The sequence below is a fragment of the Aythya marila genome, assembly GCF_965140915.1.
Source record: "Aythya marila genome assembly, chromosome: 19".
NCBI classification, from domain to species: Eukaryota; Metazoa; Chordata; class Aves; order Anseriformes; family Anatidae; genus Aythya; species Aythya marila.
The window spans coordinates 5,462,353-5,476,635 of record NC_139060.1 but is presented as its reverse complement, the minus strand read 5'-3'; the positions used below and the strand labels follow the sequence as shown (position 1 = coordinate 5,476,635).

The following is a 14,283-nucleotide window of genomic DNA, read 5'->3' as shown; positions in this document are numbered from 1 at the left end:
GTGGGGCTTGAGCTGCCTTTCCCCAGTCCGGGGTTGTTGCTGGAGGACCTCAGCCCAGAGAAATTCTGTAGCAGGATGCCATAAGAGAGAAGGGAGCTGGTGAGGAAGCAGGGATGAGGGCAGAGGGTGCACCGCGAGGCCTGCCTTATTTCGGAATTGCCTCTGTGCACGGCTGAAGGGGTTTCGGGTGGATGGCTGAAGTTGGGAAGTAGAAGGTCTGTGCATGTTGGGTGTCACAACAGGTAATTGAGAGCGATCTTGGGGAATCTTTAAGTAAAAGGGGAGGGGGGGAGAAATCTCAGGGACTAAAGAAAACACAAGTTTCTAGAGAGATGGGAGGAAACTTGCCCTTGGACCCAAGCTGCTGCAGTTGTGCTTTGAGGCTGAATCAGCAGATCCTGCTGCTGAGCCACTGCTCTCTACGTGCAAATGGACACTGGGGAGAAGTGCCTGAGAAGTCAGAAAAGGATCTGTTAGCACTCAGCAGCTGCTTTTCTGCTGACAGACTTCATGGAGAGCCTTCCAGGTGAGGCTCTCTGCCTTGGCTATCCAGTACTGTCAGTAGTTAGCCACGTGGGAATCTAAGCGGTCTGGATTAGTGATAAGATTTTTTCCCACCCCCCCTCTTTTTTTTTGAGATCTATTGTAAATTTTGCAGTGGCTCCTTCCTACCAGTGTGGCCTAATGGAAATATGAATATCAGAATGCAAAAATCAATGCAAAATGACAACCATCTTTGTAGCTGTAACCACAAATTGTTAATATGCAAATCTAACTCGGATCCTTCATGTAGGGAACAGTCTGCTAATAAAGGTCTGTCAAAGAGATGCCATGTGTCTGTCTCTTTCTTGATCTGGCTTATTGGTGGTCTGTGGCCAGACTAGGATGGCTTTTACCAAGGATGGTGATGCTGGGAATGGTTCTCCCTACAAGGACCTGGGAGAAAAGAATTCTTAAAGGGAGAAAAGAGCAAAAATGAGATCAAAAGTAATGGTGGATGTAATGGCTCAGAAACACTTGGATATGGTTGGCTTAGCTCTGAGTGCTGCTGGACGTTTTCCTCATCTGTTCATTGTCCATAACTTGTTCAGAGAAGTGAGAGTCCTGGAAAATCTGGAAACTCTGCAGTCTAAATAATGCCCCTGAAGGAACAAAGGAACCTTGAAGGACTTTTAAGGTTTTCAAAAGTTTTTTTTTTTCCAATTTCTGTCTAAAACAACAACAATAAAACTGAGCTATTGAAGGTTCCAGAAAACAGCTAAATCAGAGGGCACTTGCACTACCAGCAAACAGAACTCTCTGTGGGGACCACACTGGGGTTGGTTTTTATGTCTCTGACTGTATGTCTCTGACTGTCATTCAAGGCTTTTATTCATCTATAACTCTACTTATAAAGCCTTGGCCCTTGCAATCTGAGGAGCTGCTTTCCAGCAGCGTCAGCTCTGCTCAGCTGAAGACATCGCAGCCTTCACTGCCCCGCAGCTCTCAAGGCTGCTGGCAGCACCCATCTCTGCTGTCCTCTCCTGCCCTTCCATGGCTGGCTCTGAGGCGTGGGGTGTTAAGATTTTGCCACAAACTGATAAAGGTGCTGGAAGCAAAGGCTGGCAGGTACCTGTGCCCTGAGACCCCGAGGGAACGTGCTGATTTCACTCTGTAAAACCCAGTTTTGCTTTTTGCTACAAGTAATTGGGCCAGAAGCCTGAGTGAAATGCTCCCCAGCATGCGCTGCCTTGCAGGGTAAAGGCACCCTGGTGGCACTGCAGAGGGGCAGGGCTCCTCGCTGTGTGCCAGCAGCTCGTCCTTTTCCTCCTTTTTAAGGCAGAGATATTTTCAGTGCTTAATTACTAGGTTAGAGCTGAGACTGAATTACCTCCCAGCCATGCAGCAACCACGAGTGCTTTTTTTAACCTTCCCTTAGTGTCACAAGCATGGAGCAGCAGCACTGTGCTCCCCTGGGTGAAGATGGAGGCGTGGGGTGTCTGTCAGCACCATACCCCGGCACCGTGCTGAATTTACGGGGATGTGAGGAATTGTGCCCTTTTTCTGGGGAGGAATCAAAATCCTGCAGGCCTGGGTTAGCAGCCCCAGCTCCACCAGCGTCACCACAGCCGAGCATGCTGTGGGTGAAGGCTGGGGAGCTCCAGCCTGGCCCGAAGGGATAAGAGGGAAGGGCAGCAGCAGCTGGGCTCGTTTTGGGCAAGATGGACCAGCTCTGGCAGGAGTTAGGGGCTGCTTCCAGCTAAGCCCCATGTTCCTCTCGGCCCGCAGGTTGAGAAGTTTCTGGCCTCACATGGATTTCAGTTACAATCAGATGCTTGGCACGCTCCTATGCGTGGTAACCGATTGCCCTCTTCTGGTAAGCCTCCATCACTGCTTTCAGAGTTACCTCTGGAGGAGCCCAGCTCCCAAACCCGGGCCTGGAGCACGCCATGAGGGGCCGTGAGGCTGCAGTCAACCCATGCGCCTCATCCTGCAGCCACGGCTGATCGAGGCTGCTGTTCCCAAACACCAGGCGAGGCACACACAAGGCAAATCAGGTGCTCGATCTCTTTTTTTGCACTCTTGAGCCCCAACCTCTCAGCAATGAACAGCAATGTGTCGGAGTGAAGCATTTATTGGTGCTGGCTCATCGTGTTCCCGGCCCCGCTCGGTGCTGGTGACTCTGGGCCTGTGGCCGGGGGGGCTGTGCCTCCGGCGCCGCCATCTTGGGTTTCCTCCACTTGACACAGCTCCTTCAGAACAACCAGAAATGGATAAATGGATAAATGAAATGGCCACGGCCTCAGGAGAGAACGTACTGCAGGAAGAAGGGTGTTTCTTTATCATTTTTTCTTTTCAGCTGATTATCGTTTTAAACAGGTACAGAGATTACGTGTGCTTTCCTGTGCTACCTGAAGCACAGACCGCGCAGTGAGCTGCTGCTGTTTTCTACACCCATGCCCAAAAGAAACCAGGTTTCTGAAGCAAATCCGTGCTGTACCAGTACACTGCACCAGCTTGCTCTGAAGGAATGGGAGATTCAGGCTTAATGAGGAAATAAGCTAAAAACATGTACTACCTGCATGCTCAGAATTGCTAACACCTGGGGCTGATGCAGTGATACCCCAGCCTCTGCTCACCTGTGGCTCCTTCAGCCCAAGGCCTGCATTACATTTATTTTCCCACTTTAATTTCAATTCACTTCAACCCTGGTGTCCTGCACCTTGGCCTGGCACAGAAACCCCTTCTGGCTGTGATCCCCAAGCTCTGCTGAGGACACATTGCTCGGGCACGTTCCCCTCACCTGGGCTTTCTCAAAGCATTTCCATTTTGCCCAAATATCAGTGACAGTCCCCACACCTCTGTGTCCCCTCGTCAGCAGCTGGTGAGCCCAGCTGGGCCCAGCCCCAGGTGCTGCTCATTGCCTGAGCACCTCTGGCACCTCCCTGCCACCATGGGGGCTCGAGGTGGGCTGTCTGTCCCTCTGTCTGTCCCCTCCCTGGTTTGTGTGAAGCTGTGGGAGACCCTCTGTAAGGGAAGTCTGGGCGAGCATGGGGAAGGCAGGTAGGTGCAACTTAGCCTGGGCAGGCGCTGGGGTGAGGGTTGGCCCTGCTAAACTTTTGGGTGGGGAACGGCAGGGAAAAGCTCTGTTCGTGTGGGGAGTGGGTGCGGAGTTGGTCGGTGGCACTGCCCCCTCTGTCGGCAGCAGGAGGGGGATTTGGGGCTTTTTTCCTGATACTCTGGGCTTTTTGGACTCAGGGCTGGATTCCTGACCCAGAGGAGCCCTCAGTACTCCCAGCCCTGGTTTCAGAGCACGCCAAGCTTTTTTCAGTTGAAGTGGGGCCGTGGTGTGCCCAGGGACACGAGCCCCTTCAGCCCCATGCTGCAGCTCCAAGGGATGCGTCCGCTGCTGAGGGTACAAAATGAGGAGTTTGGGGGCAAAACTGGGGGTTAGGGATCCCCTCTGGGCAGGGGGAGGTGGCTGCAGAGAGTCACCCCAATTCCCTTTGGGGCTGCTGAAGGGCAGGAATTTGCTCTGGGGAGCTGCGGCTCTGTGGGCTGTAAGTCAGGGGAAGGAGCTCTGCATCTCCTCGGGGAGGCGAGGGCACCCACCTGCCTCCATGGCGCGTACACGATCTCCCCTTCGCTGAGCCCCAGGCGCTGGGTGTGCTGGGCGAACTCCTCCTGCTGGGCCTTGCTCACGGTCTGATTTCGGGCTGAAAAACAGAAGTGTTAACACAGGTCGGGGGCCACACTTGGTCCATCGTGCCTGCTCCTGGTCTGTATTTCGTGCCCTCCCTTTGCTCCCACACATACTCATTGTGGAGGTACTGGGGTCCCTCACCCCACCTGTCAAAGCCAGCCTTGGGCATCATTTTATTTTTATTTTTACTCCTTCCTTGTTCCCACTTTAACTGCTTGCACAATAGTTTGTCACGCTCCTGGGGTGTTCGGAGGGATGCGTGCCCCAGGCAGGGACCGAGGCAGGTTTGTGTTTGCCAAACGTGGCTTTGGACTTCCTTAAGCAATTGCTCTGCAGCTTGTAAGGGCAGCGGGGAGCTTTATCGTGGTCTGGTGTGCTGCTTCACGGGGCTGCGGGTGGGCCTGGCTGGCACTGCCTGTGCCGGTGCTGCAAAGCCACGTGCTCTGCCCCGGGAGGTAAGCACTGAAAAATCACGGTTGGCTTGAAAATATTGAGATTTCACGGTGATATCTGTGGTGTTCTGTGTGTGCTTCCTGTTCTTTGAATATTTATGGCGTAAGTGGGTTTTGGCTTTAACTTGTTCTTTCTGCTCTGCCCAGAGATTTAGGATTAATGGGATTCTGAACTATTCCCCTGACCCTGGCATGGTGGTTTGAGGAAAAATCACAGATTGTTGGTGGAACTGTGCAGCTGTGCGTGGTTAAGTGGTGGCTCTCAGTGCATCATTTGGTGTTGGGTGGCAGCTTGAGGTTACCTTAGGATGGGGTTCACGTACCGTAGAGATACAGCGCCGAATACGTCCTCTCCTTCTGCAGTTGGTGCTGGATGAGCAAAACGTCCTCAGAGCTGAGGTTCAGCAGCGTCCCCACAGTCTGCTGGGTCTTGGCTTCGAGAGAGCAGCGCCGGCGTTGGGGAGCGAGAGCTGCGTTAGTGCAATGAAACGTGCCACGAATGTTCCCCGCCGTTCCCAGAGGGATTGTGAAACCATTTGGAAAATAAAGCGGCCTCCTTCCACATCGGAGGGGGCAGGTTTGTTGCTTGTTCCCGGCACAGCATTGCTTCATGGGCTTTATTGCTGCCTCATGCGGCTGTGCTGTGTGCCAGGACCCGGCTGTGGGGTGGGCTCAGTGCCTGCCGGTGGGGCCCTGGCATCACATGGAGCTTACCAAGGCTTCGGACCCACAAAACCATCCCAAAATAAAAAGGTGTGGGAAATTGCAAGGCATTGATCAGTGCCCTTCTGAAATGTGGGCTTAATCACAGCCCTGCACGCCGTGCCACCACTCACCGTGCTTCACCAGCACCGTGCCACCACCATCAGGGAGCTGGAAGTAGGTGGAGTTGTTGGAGAGACAGCGGCCGCCCCTGCGGAGAGGGGGAATCGAGGCAGAGCCGTGGTGCTGAGCCCCCCCTGCCCCAGCCAGGAGGGCACCGAGCCCAGCCCCACCACGGGGACCTTGGTAGGGAACAGGCAGGGGGTAAACGACAGGGACTGGTGGCACTGCAGGGCCCTGGGGAGGGTTTGTGTTTGCCTCCCGTGTCCATGGAGCAGGCAGGGTGAGGGCAGGAGGTTTTGGTTTGGCTAAGCTGGGGGCTGCTGGAGGAAACTAAGATCTGAGGGATGAAGGGGGTGGGAGAGCGTGCAGAGAACAGCCAGGAGCCGCTCCTTGGCAAAACCGATCTGAAACCGTGCCCACATCCTTCTGGAGAGGCCGGGCACCGAGGGCTGATGTTAACACACACGGGGGGTTAGGAGGAAGGGGTCGGGGACCGGCGGGGGTGCGGGCGTCTCACGCGGCCACGTGCTGGGTGACGAGCAGCTCCTGCCCACTGGCGCCGGGCTCCACGCGCAGGTGGCCGTGGTCGATGAGCAGCAGCTCCAGGAGGTGCTGGGGCAGCTGGGCGGCCCCGGCCACGTACCGCCACGTCCCCAGCAGCTGCGGGAGAGGTGTGGGGCTGTGGGGGCTCCCTGCCTGCCCCCCACCCCCTCATCCAGCACCCGGCCCCCTCCTTACCCCCGGTGCCGTTGCGTTGGCCGGGCTCTGCGTGGGCTTGCAGGGAGCGGCCGCAGCGGGCGGCAGCGCTGTGAGGATGAGGATTGCGGCGATGCCGGCCGCTGCCATGGCCGCCTGAGGGAGCGGACCAGCAGGATGGACGGACGGACAGACGGAGGGACGGACAGATGGACGGACGCTGCTCGCTTGGGTGTTTGCTTTCGCAAGGCGGCTGCGCGCAGCAGGGGCTGCGGTGGCGCAACGGCAGCTTTCGGGGAAATCGCCCCGGTGAGGGCCGGGTGCCCGGCCCCAGCTCAGGGCTCTGACTGGCTGGGCAGCACGGGGAGGGCGATGCACTTCCCATATTTAAAAGTGAAATCTGCCCAAAATTTCCCCGTTTCGCTCCCCCCTATGCAGCTGCTGTAGTGGCTGTGCAAGTGAGGAACTGCGCTGCTCACCGGGGCATGGGCGCTGTCGCTGCCTTGTGCCAGGGCGCGGGGCTTTGGGAGCCCTCTGGGTGTGAGCTGTGCTCACAGCGGGGCTGGGATGGCCTCCAGGGGCTGCCCGGCCTCCAGCCCCAGGCCAGGGACTTTCCCCATGCCTCGTGTGCAGCTGGCAGCTCACGGCACTGCTGCCCTGGTGCTGTTCCTCGCAGGAAAACTTCCTTGGGGTCTGCCCTGAACCCTCCGTGTAACCTTATTTGTCCTGCTCAGTGCCCCCCGTGTGCTGCCACGTCTGTGTCTTGCTCCATGCCCTCACCCCTGGCAGGGCACAGCTCGGGGGCTGGCTCGGTTTCTGTTTGTGTCCTGTCCCCGAGCCCCACGGGCCGGCCCTGGTAGTGGCTTTTCCTCCCCCCTGCCCTGCTCAGAGGCACTCAGGGCCCCAGCTTCCCCAGGGAGCCTCGGAGCTGCTTACAGACACGAGCCCGAGGGTTAAGTCACCACATCCCCTAAATCCCTGGGGTTTTGTCTGACACTGGGTAGGAGATGGGGTCCGAGCTGTGCCCCCAGCCGTGCCCCATCCCACATATGGGTGCAGGGAAGGCACGCAGCAGGCGGGTGTCACACAGGCTTTATTCCAGCTCGATGTGAGAACAGAAAAGCTGCACATCCCTTCTGGGAAGGGCACGGTGTGGGTCCTCTGTTGGAAGAGAAAAACTTGCCAGGACCTCCTGAGGCTGAGCCGAGCGCCGGGGGACGTCCCCACGCAGGGGCTGGGGGCCACGTGCAGGGGGGATGCGGGCTCACTCCAGTTACACCTCTGCGGTGGCCAAGGTGGCTTCATCCTTCTCCTTGCCCTCAGGGGGACAGGCGTCCTTGGGGAGGGGGGACAGGGGCTCGCACCCACCCAGACACAGTCCCGGGGTGCCCCGTCCCACCCGCGGGTCCCTACCTTCGGGGAGGTGACGAAGGTCTCCTCCTGCGTGAAGCCGAGGCAGCGCACCTGGGCCCGGAACTCCTCCAGGTGCTCCTTGCTCACGTTGGGCGTCCGCGCTGTTGGGAAGGTGGCGTAAAAACGGGGGGGGGAGAGGAAAAAAGGACGGGTTTGGGGGTGCTCCCCCTGCAGCCATGCGGGGCAGTGCGCTCACCTGAGAGGCTGAGGCCCAGGAAGGACTCCTTGCTGTGCTTCAGGACCAGCAGCTCCTTGTCGGTCTTGATCAGCTCGGCCATGGACGCCTCCTGCCCCTCCACTGGGAGACACGGGGAGTGCAGGGACCCCAGTTAGTGACTGGGATGCAACTGGGGACGGGAGTGTCCCCCTGGCACCGATGTCCCCAGTGTGCGGGGCTGGGGGTGTCCCCTGCCCCCAGACCTGTGTGTGGGGGTAGGAAAGGCCCGGGGGGTTCCTACAAAGGGCAGTTTTTGGGGAACGTGTGCCGGGAGAGGCTCAGCAGGGCACTGCCTCTGGGGGCTGCGGCCGTACCGTGCATCAGGGTGGAGTTGTGCCGGAAGATGAGGATCTTGCTGGCGTTCCTCACCACGCACGTCTCGTTCCTGGGGGGGGCAGAGAGGTGAAATGGGGCACGGCTGCCCCGAATAAACCTGGGGAGGGTCCTCGGGCTGCGGCCCCCTCCCTTGCCTCCCTGAGCTTGAGGCAGGACAGCCCTTAGCGGGCTGCAGAGCTTGGATAAATGTGGGGTAACAGCTCCCAGCCCCAAATTTAGTGTTGATAGGTAGCACGACAGGCACTGGGGTGGCTGCTGCCACATGTTTGTCCCCCACCACGGTGGAACCAGAGCCCTGACCACAGCCTGGGATGGCTCTGACCCGCATCCACTGCCCTGGGGACGTCCCGGCCCATCCCCACCCCGTGCTTACAGCCGCAGGGTCTCGGTCACGCTGAACTCATCGTCGTGGCTGCCGGGCAGGAAGGTGAAGGTGGCGTACTTCAGCTCCTTCATCTCGGCCACGTGCGGGGGGTAGTTGGAGGCGCCCATGATGTACACCCAGTGCCCCAGCAGCTGCCGACGGGACCAGAGCGCGGCTTTGAGGACTCATTCCCCCGGGGGGGCGCATGGGCCCGAGGGATATTTTAGGAACCGCGGGTGTCACGGCTTACCCCAGCCACGGTCGCGTTGTCCATGACGGCCGGGGTGAGCGGGGTGCAGGCGTGGGGCTCGGTCGCATGGGCACGCACCAGCCCCACGGCCAGGACGGGCAGGAGGAGGCAGGGCAGCATCGCCGGCACCGTGTGGGGCTGGGGGTCTGCGGCGAGGCTGCGGCGCGGGTGGGACGTGGCCGCCCGCCGGCACTGTTCTATATGGCCCTGCCGCAGCCCCGAGGCGCTTATTTAACCACAGGGCTGTTTGCTCAGGCGTGAAGCAATAGCAGGTGAGTGGATGTAAACTGGCAGAAAAGTGCATTTTTTTTTTCCGGCAGAAAAGGTGAAGAAAAAAATAAACGCGTTGCACCACCGTGGGCTTTGTTCTCGGAAGCCGTAATTCACCCTGCGGGTGGCGGGCCGGGCACGCTGCGGGCTGCAGGTGTGTTTGTGCAAAGTGCCATGGGGCAGTGAGTGCTGCTGGGGGCTTTTGTACCTGCCCTGCCTGGGCACGCAAACCCCTGCCCACAGCCTTTGCCCTTAAGCCAAAAAATTTAGCTTTTTTGGTTAATTATCCCTCGCCTCTTGCTGCTCGTGTCGGCCCAGCCTTGGGTTGCTAACGCAGCCCCTGGGCCGTGGTGCTAGCGGTGGTGTCCAGCGCTTGGGGCTGACCCAAATGGGAGCACTGGGACTGGGTCTGGGACGGGGCCAAATCCAGGCTGGGGGCACAAGGCGAGGACATGAGCAGCAGCGTTACACGAGGCTGGGGCTGGTGGGTGCACAACCACATGCGTTACATCTATTTATTTATTCACTCTCTGTTTTCTTGCTGACCACAAGCCGTGTATACCAGCAGTGACCCCGGTGCTGCAGCCCTGCGCGCCCTGACACAACCCACGAAGTCCCAGGCTGTGAGCAAGAAGACTCCTTCCAAGGTCACCTTGGAGCCACTGAGGTGAGTTTTTGGTTCAGCAAGGAGAAAAGCTCATCGCCTGGCCTCCCCACCCTTTCCTCTGGCTCCCCAGCACTGCCAGGACAGGGGTGACGATGAGAAAGGTGCCGGTGGCCACAGCAGGGGACGTGTGGTGGTGGGGAGCTGCGGGGCACAGCCGTGTCGTGGGCTCAGCATCGCCCTGAGGGCTGGGTGGGCGCTGCTGTGGGATGGGGATTTGGGGGCTCCCCTGTGGGGGCCTGGACGTGGAGCCTGCTCCTCGCCCCCAATACCATTTCTCAAGAAGAAGGAAAAAAACAAACCACAAACATAAAAGTCCCATTTCGTTGCTTCAGTTTTAAATATTTATTTAAGTCAAAAAAAAAAAAAAAAAAAAGAAAATGAAGAAGAAAAGGAAAAAAAAAGCGTAAATGAGAACAGACGGTAACTGCGGCCGGGAGCAAACACACACGGGCAGCGGGGGGCTGGGGGTGAGGTATCTGTGAGCGGGGCAGAGCGCGGAGGGTGAGGTATTTGAGACGGATCCTGTTAACCTGTGTCGAGGGTGGTTGGCAGCCAACCAGCGGGCAGTAGTAAAAAAAAGAATACACCAAGAGAGACGCACATATATTTCTTTTTCTTTTTTTTCCTCAAAAAAATAAAATCCATAGTCCGTACGAGACATGAAAACTCCAAACAGGCACTGAAGCGTTTCCGATACAGTACAGCTCCGATTACATCAATATTATTCCTTATATAGAATTAAAGATTACCATAATTATCCTCTTTAAAAAAAAAAAAAATCCTCCAAATTTACATACAGAGACTAGATTTCTACAAAACTTAACAAAAGAAAACCCCTCCAAGCCCGGCCGGGGTCTGGAACCAGGTACCATCCTCTCAGTCTCGGCAGAGGGGCCCGGACAGAAGGGTGCAGAGCTGGGTTTAAATACGCGCTGAGCCCGGGGAATCGCTGCGCGCGGAGCCGCGGCCACGGGGCCACCACGGCTACAGCAAAACGAGTGAGTGACCTGGGACCGGCCCACGCAGCGCCCTGAGGCTTCATCCTGCAGCGGCTGCGGGTGAGCTGGAGCCCTCGCTCTCCTCCCAAAGCAGTGAAGTGCTGGTTTAAAAAAAAAAAAAAATAAAAAAAAAAGAAGAAAGAAAAAAGGCAAATTTGCTTTTAAAACATCCTGTGAATTATTTTGGATGCGCTTCGAGTTGTCGCGCAGGATTGGCATCCGTGGTGATTCAAAGATCCCGTTAAAGGTGTTTCTCTGATTTAGCTGTAGATCGTGACCACCTCTCTTCCTAGAGAGATGGCCCTATGGGCTTTTTTTGGGTCTGTGGCAAGACACTGTAGCACCTTCACAACCTTAAATAAAGTCATATATATAAAATAACACACTTTTTTTAAGAGCACCAGAGATTTCACAGTGAGAGGTAGAAACAAATCAGACAAGCCCATCCTCTCTCTCTATTTTAGCACCAATCTCTTCCCCTCTCCTCCTTCCATTCCCCTCTTTCAGCTTTGGGACTCTCCCCTACCCCACCGCCACGCCTGAGAAGGGACATTGGTTCAACTCACCCATGGAAGGAGGAACTTAGTTTTTTTTTTATGTTTTTTTTTTTTTTTTCCTTTTTCTTTTTGCTTTAAATAATATAATATATATATTTTTGTTTCTTCTAATATTGCACATCAAAATGCTTCCGGTACGCAGAGCAGCCAGATTCGACTTGCGGCTCCGCCTGGCAGAGCCCGATGCAGCGCGTGGCTGTCCGGGAGCGACGAGCTCTGCGAGGGAAGCTCTATCATCTTTTAATTACTTTTCAATGGAGACAACATTTGGTAACTCAGGAACCAGGTAAGGCAAAAATGGGGGAGGGGAGAAAAAAAAACAAACCCACACGCTGCAAGTTGCTTGAGGTTTCTCTCAATATTTTCTTTGGTCATGGAAAAAGCTTTGTGTGTGGAACCGCTTGGACACCTAGTCCCCTGATCCCTTTTCACTGGTCACGTCCCGACTGATACCCGCTTCCCCACCATCCTTCTTATTCCTCCTTTCCACAACCTGCTGAGTTCAGTAGATCACGGGTTCTTTGAGACCTTGAGCCGAAGGCTAGAGCAAGAGTTGACCCAAAAAGACACAGCCCAGCTGTCCTTGCTGCAGAGAGGTGGGAGATGCTGTGTGAAGACCTAGGCCAAAAGTGGGGTCAAAGCCTTGGAGCCCGGGTTTGGCGGCGTTGTTCAAAGGAAGCACACGGGGCCGACCTCGAGGTGGTATTGCTTTCCTGGCTCGGATGGGGGAAGGTTGTAGATGTTGACAATTGGCAGCTGCTGAGGGTCCTGCGTCCGAAACGAAAAGAGAGTCCGATGCCAGCGTCCGTCCTTGATCTGTGCAGGGAGGAGGGAAAGACAGAAAAAGTTGTTTTGCTGCTGGAGAGGGGTGAGTTTCACGGCGGTGTATGAACAGCCCTGAGCAGGTCTGGTGAGAGGTTTTGGGGAACCCTTTATCCAGGTCAAGTTGAGGGAAACAGATTAAAATGGCATCATAATACTCGTGATGCAGTGGAAAACCCAAATGCAGGCACACTGCTACCACAGCAGCACATTGGGCATGAGCTGAGCCTGCTGGTGGCAATTCTCCTTCTGCTGTGTAACTATACACGTGTAAATTTGGAATTCAAATTTTAACTTTCTGTTTGAAGGCAGTCTTCCTAACAGGAGAACCCTATAGCACCCTGGACTGGAAAATTAAAGTGTTAAACAGGTATCTTAGTCCCTTTCTCCCCCCTTTTTTTGGGATGGTCATGGAATAAGAACCACAGGCATAACATGAGTCCCGTTGTGTACGCTGAGTGGGTTCTGCCTGGCATTTCTCTCCACCTCTCCCCTCTTTCAGGACAATGTACCTTGCAATCATCAGCTGCCACTTCTGGCTTGAGCTGACCTTCTGCCTCAAACATCTGCCCGTTCCAGGCCTTGAAGCGCACGGCTTTGTCCGAAGGTTTCTTGGATGAGCCTTCCCGCCAGACGGAGGTGTTCAGGCAGTGGATGGTGATGTGCTGCACCACCTCTGAGCTCAGCAGGCGAAGGAAGTTCATCTGGACTCTGCCGACATCAAAATCCAGCTGTGAAGGTGACAGAGATGTTAGTGTGTGCCCCCTGCAGCGGGGCTGGGGGAGAGAGCGGTTTGTCAGTGCAAGGGCCAACAGCAAAGGAGTTCCCTGGGCTCTGTGCAAGTCCAGATGGCTGTGATAGGTGTCTGAGCCCCAGACTGGTTCTGGTATGACTATGGGCACGAGGGCCAGGCACAAAGTCATTCTGGAAAGTTGCTATGGGGACATGGCAGGTGCTTTGTTTTTCATAACAAACTGGTAGGTCCTTAAGTAGGAGAAAAACAACACGTGCTTGAATTCAATGTGTGCTTCTGCAAGGAAGTGAAGCAGCCAGCTCTGGTGGGTACTGCAGATGAACCCAGATACTGCCACTGGTATTTTTCGGTCCAGTTACTTCCTCAAGAAAAATTCCCTGGCATTCACTTCAGCGTCAACTTGTGTATTTAAGCTGACCACACTTTTTCAAGTGGCAGACAACAAAATGCAAGAGTGACCTGAACATAAATTAATCCAACAAAGCATTTGGGGGCAGCATGTTTGCAGGATTACTGGCCTCTGTTAAGGTTATGGGTTAATTAAACACTGCTGGAAACATGCTGCTCTGTCTTGAAAAGTCAACAATGTAGGAGGTATGTTTTTAACTGCATGAGAGCAGTGCTGAATGCTACCCGCACAGCCGTGCTCGCCCTGCTGCCGGGATTAAGGCAGCTTGCTGGGTTATAGTGGTCACTGTCCCGGGTTCCGGGAGAATATGCCTGTGGGTAAACATTTCGTAACGGTTGTATGGGAAATGCTGCAGTGTGTGTACCTTGGAGACAGTGATGGGGCTGAGGCATGTCTGCCCACCGTTGGTGAAGTTGCAGATGACCTGTATGGTGTCTGAGGAACAGCCGAGATTTGGGTCGATCCAGTAGGTACCTAAGAAGTAGAGGATTTGGGGATTAACAAGAAAATTTAACTTTGCTGTGCATAAGCAAAGGCAAGTCTTGATTCCTGCATTACTGGTCCCAGGGAAGGAGACCAGGATGGAGGGATAACTCGGGGCTTCCTACCATCGTTCATCTTCTGTTCACAGTTCATGAGGTCTCGACAGATGCGTGCAGGGTTTTCCTTGGTGCCCAGGGGTCTCTTGATGCTCTGAATGAGGTTGCTGAGGTAGTGTAGAGTCTTAAAGATCTCCCCTCCGTGGTCTAGCATGAGAAGGTCTGGATGCTGGTAACTCTGGAGAGAACAGGAGGCAAAGTCAGGTGTGCCCTGGGGGCATGAGGTGCTCTAACCACAAGGAATTCTCTTTATAGTGGGAAAACTCCATGGGCCAAAGGCAGGCTGTGGCAGCAAGTTGTGACTGTGCACTGTCCTGCATGGGGAATCGCTGCTGCATTGGCAAAGTCATGATGGGAAAGCCATGAGGTTTGGAGCCTCACAAGTAGGGAGCAGAACCGCATCCTCGAACTGGCTCATTGCATGCACAAACCCCGGTAACTCCACAAGAAGCAGACAAAGCAGAGCATTGC

At 55.4% G+C, this 14,283-nt stretch overlaps 3 protein-coding genes and 1 pseudogene across 6 annotated transcripts in view; all 4 read right to left on the bottom strand.

Annotated features, from left to right (window-relative positions):
- Window positions 1–2,539: 2,539 nt before the first annotated feature.
- LOC309885398 (uncharacterized protein) lies at window positions 2,540–6,618 on the bottom strand. 3 transcript variants are annotated; one of them, XM_082775273.1, is made up of 6 exons: window positions 6,199–6,617; window positions 5,978–6,120; window positions 5,472–5,508; window positions 4,959–5,069; window positions 4,093–4,196; window positions 2,540–2,732 (listed from the first exon to the last, which is right to left on the bottom strand). In XM_082775273.1, exons 1-6 carry the CDS (start codon window positions 6,539–6,541, stop codon window positions 2,613–2,615), a joined length of 858 nt encoding a protein of 285 aa, XP_082631399.1. In that variant the 5' UTR covers window positions 6,542–6,617; the 3' UTR covers window positions 2,540–2,612. The 3 variants fall into 3 exon arrangements, with proteins under 3 accessions (XP_082631399.1, XP_082631401.1, XP_082631400.1); XM_082775275.1 differs by having other exon boundaries at window positions 5,472–5,548; window positions 6,199–6,429; XM_082775274.1 differs by lacking the exons at window positions 5,472–5,508; window positions 5,978–6,120 and having other exon boundaries at window positions 6,199–6,618.
- A 613-nt stretch (window positions 6,619–7,231) lies between these two features.
- On the bottom strand, window positions 7,232–8,963 carry LOC309885709 (alpha-1-acid glycoprotein-like). Its single transcript, XM_082775945.1, has 6 exons — window positions 8,737–8,963; window positions 8,496–8,638; window positions 8,101–8,171; window positions 7,766–7,867; window positions 7,570–7,670; window positions 7,232–7,492 (listed from the first exon to the last, which is right to left on the bottom strand). The coding sequence occupies exons 1-6, from the start codon at window positions 8,854–8,856 to the stop codon at window positions 7,430–7,432; spliced, it is 600 nt and encodes a 199-aa protein (XP_082632071.1). The 5' UTR covers window positions 8,857–8,963; the 3' UTR covers window positions 7,232–7,429.
- A 2,385-nt stretch (window positions 8,964–11,348) lies between these two features.
- LOC309885680 lies at window positions 11,349–11,816 on the bottom strand (annotated as a pseudogene). The gene has a single exon. The product of its transcript is annotated as an uncharacterized misc_RNA (transcript).
- The window catches only part of COL27A1 (collagen type XXVII alpha 1 chain), a 148,955-nt gene continuing 146,283 nt past the window's right edge, over window positions 11,612–14,283 (bottom strand). The window contains exons 58-61 of the mRNA XM_082775483.1: window positions 13,822–13,990; window positions 13,578–13,687; window positions 12,563–12,781; window positions 11,612–12,044 (exon numbers count right to left, since the gene is read on the bottom strand). Of these exons, the coding sequence (XP_082631609.1) occupies window positions 11,898–12,044; window positions 12,563–12,781; window positions 13,578–13,687; window positions 13,822–13,990 (645 nt within the window). The 3' untranslated portion in view covers window positions 11,612–11,897. The remainder of the gene's footprint in view (window positions 12,045–12,562; window positions 12,782–13,577; window positions 13,688–13,821; window positions 13,991–14,283) is intronic.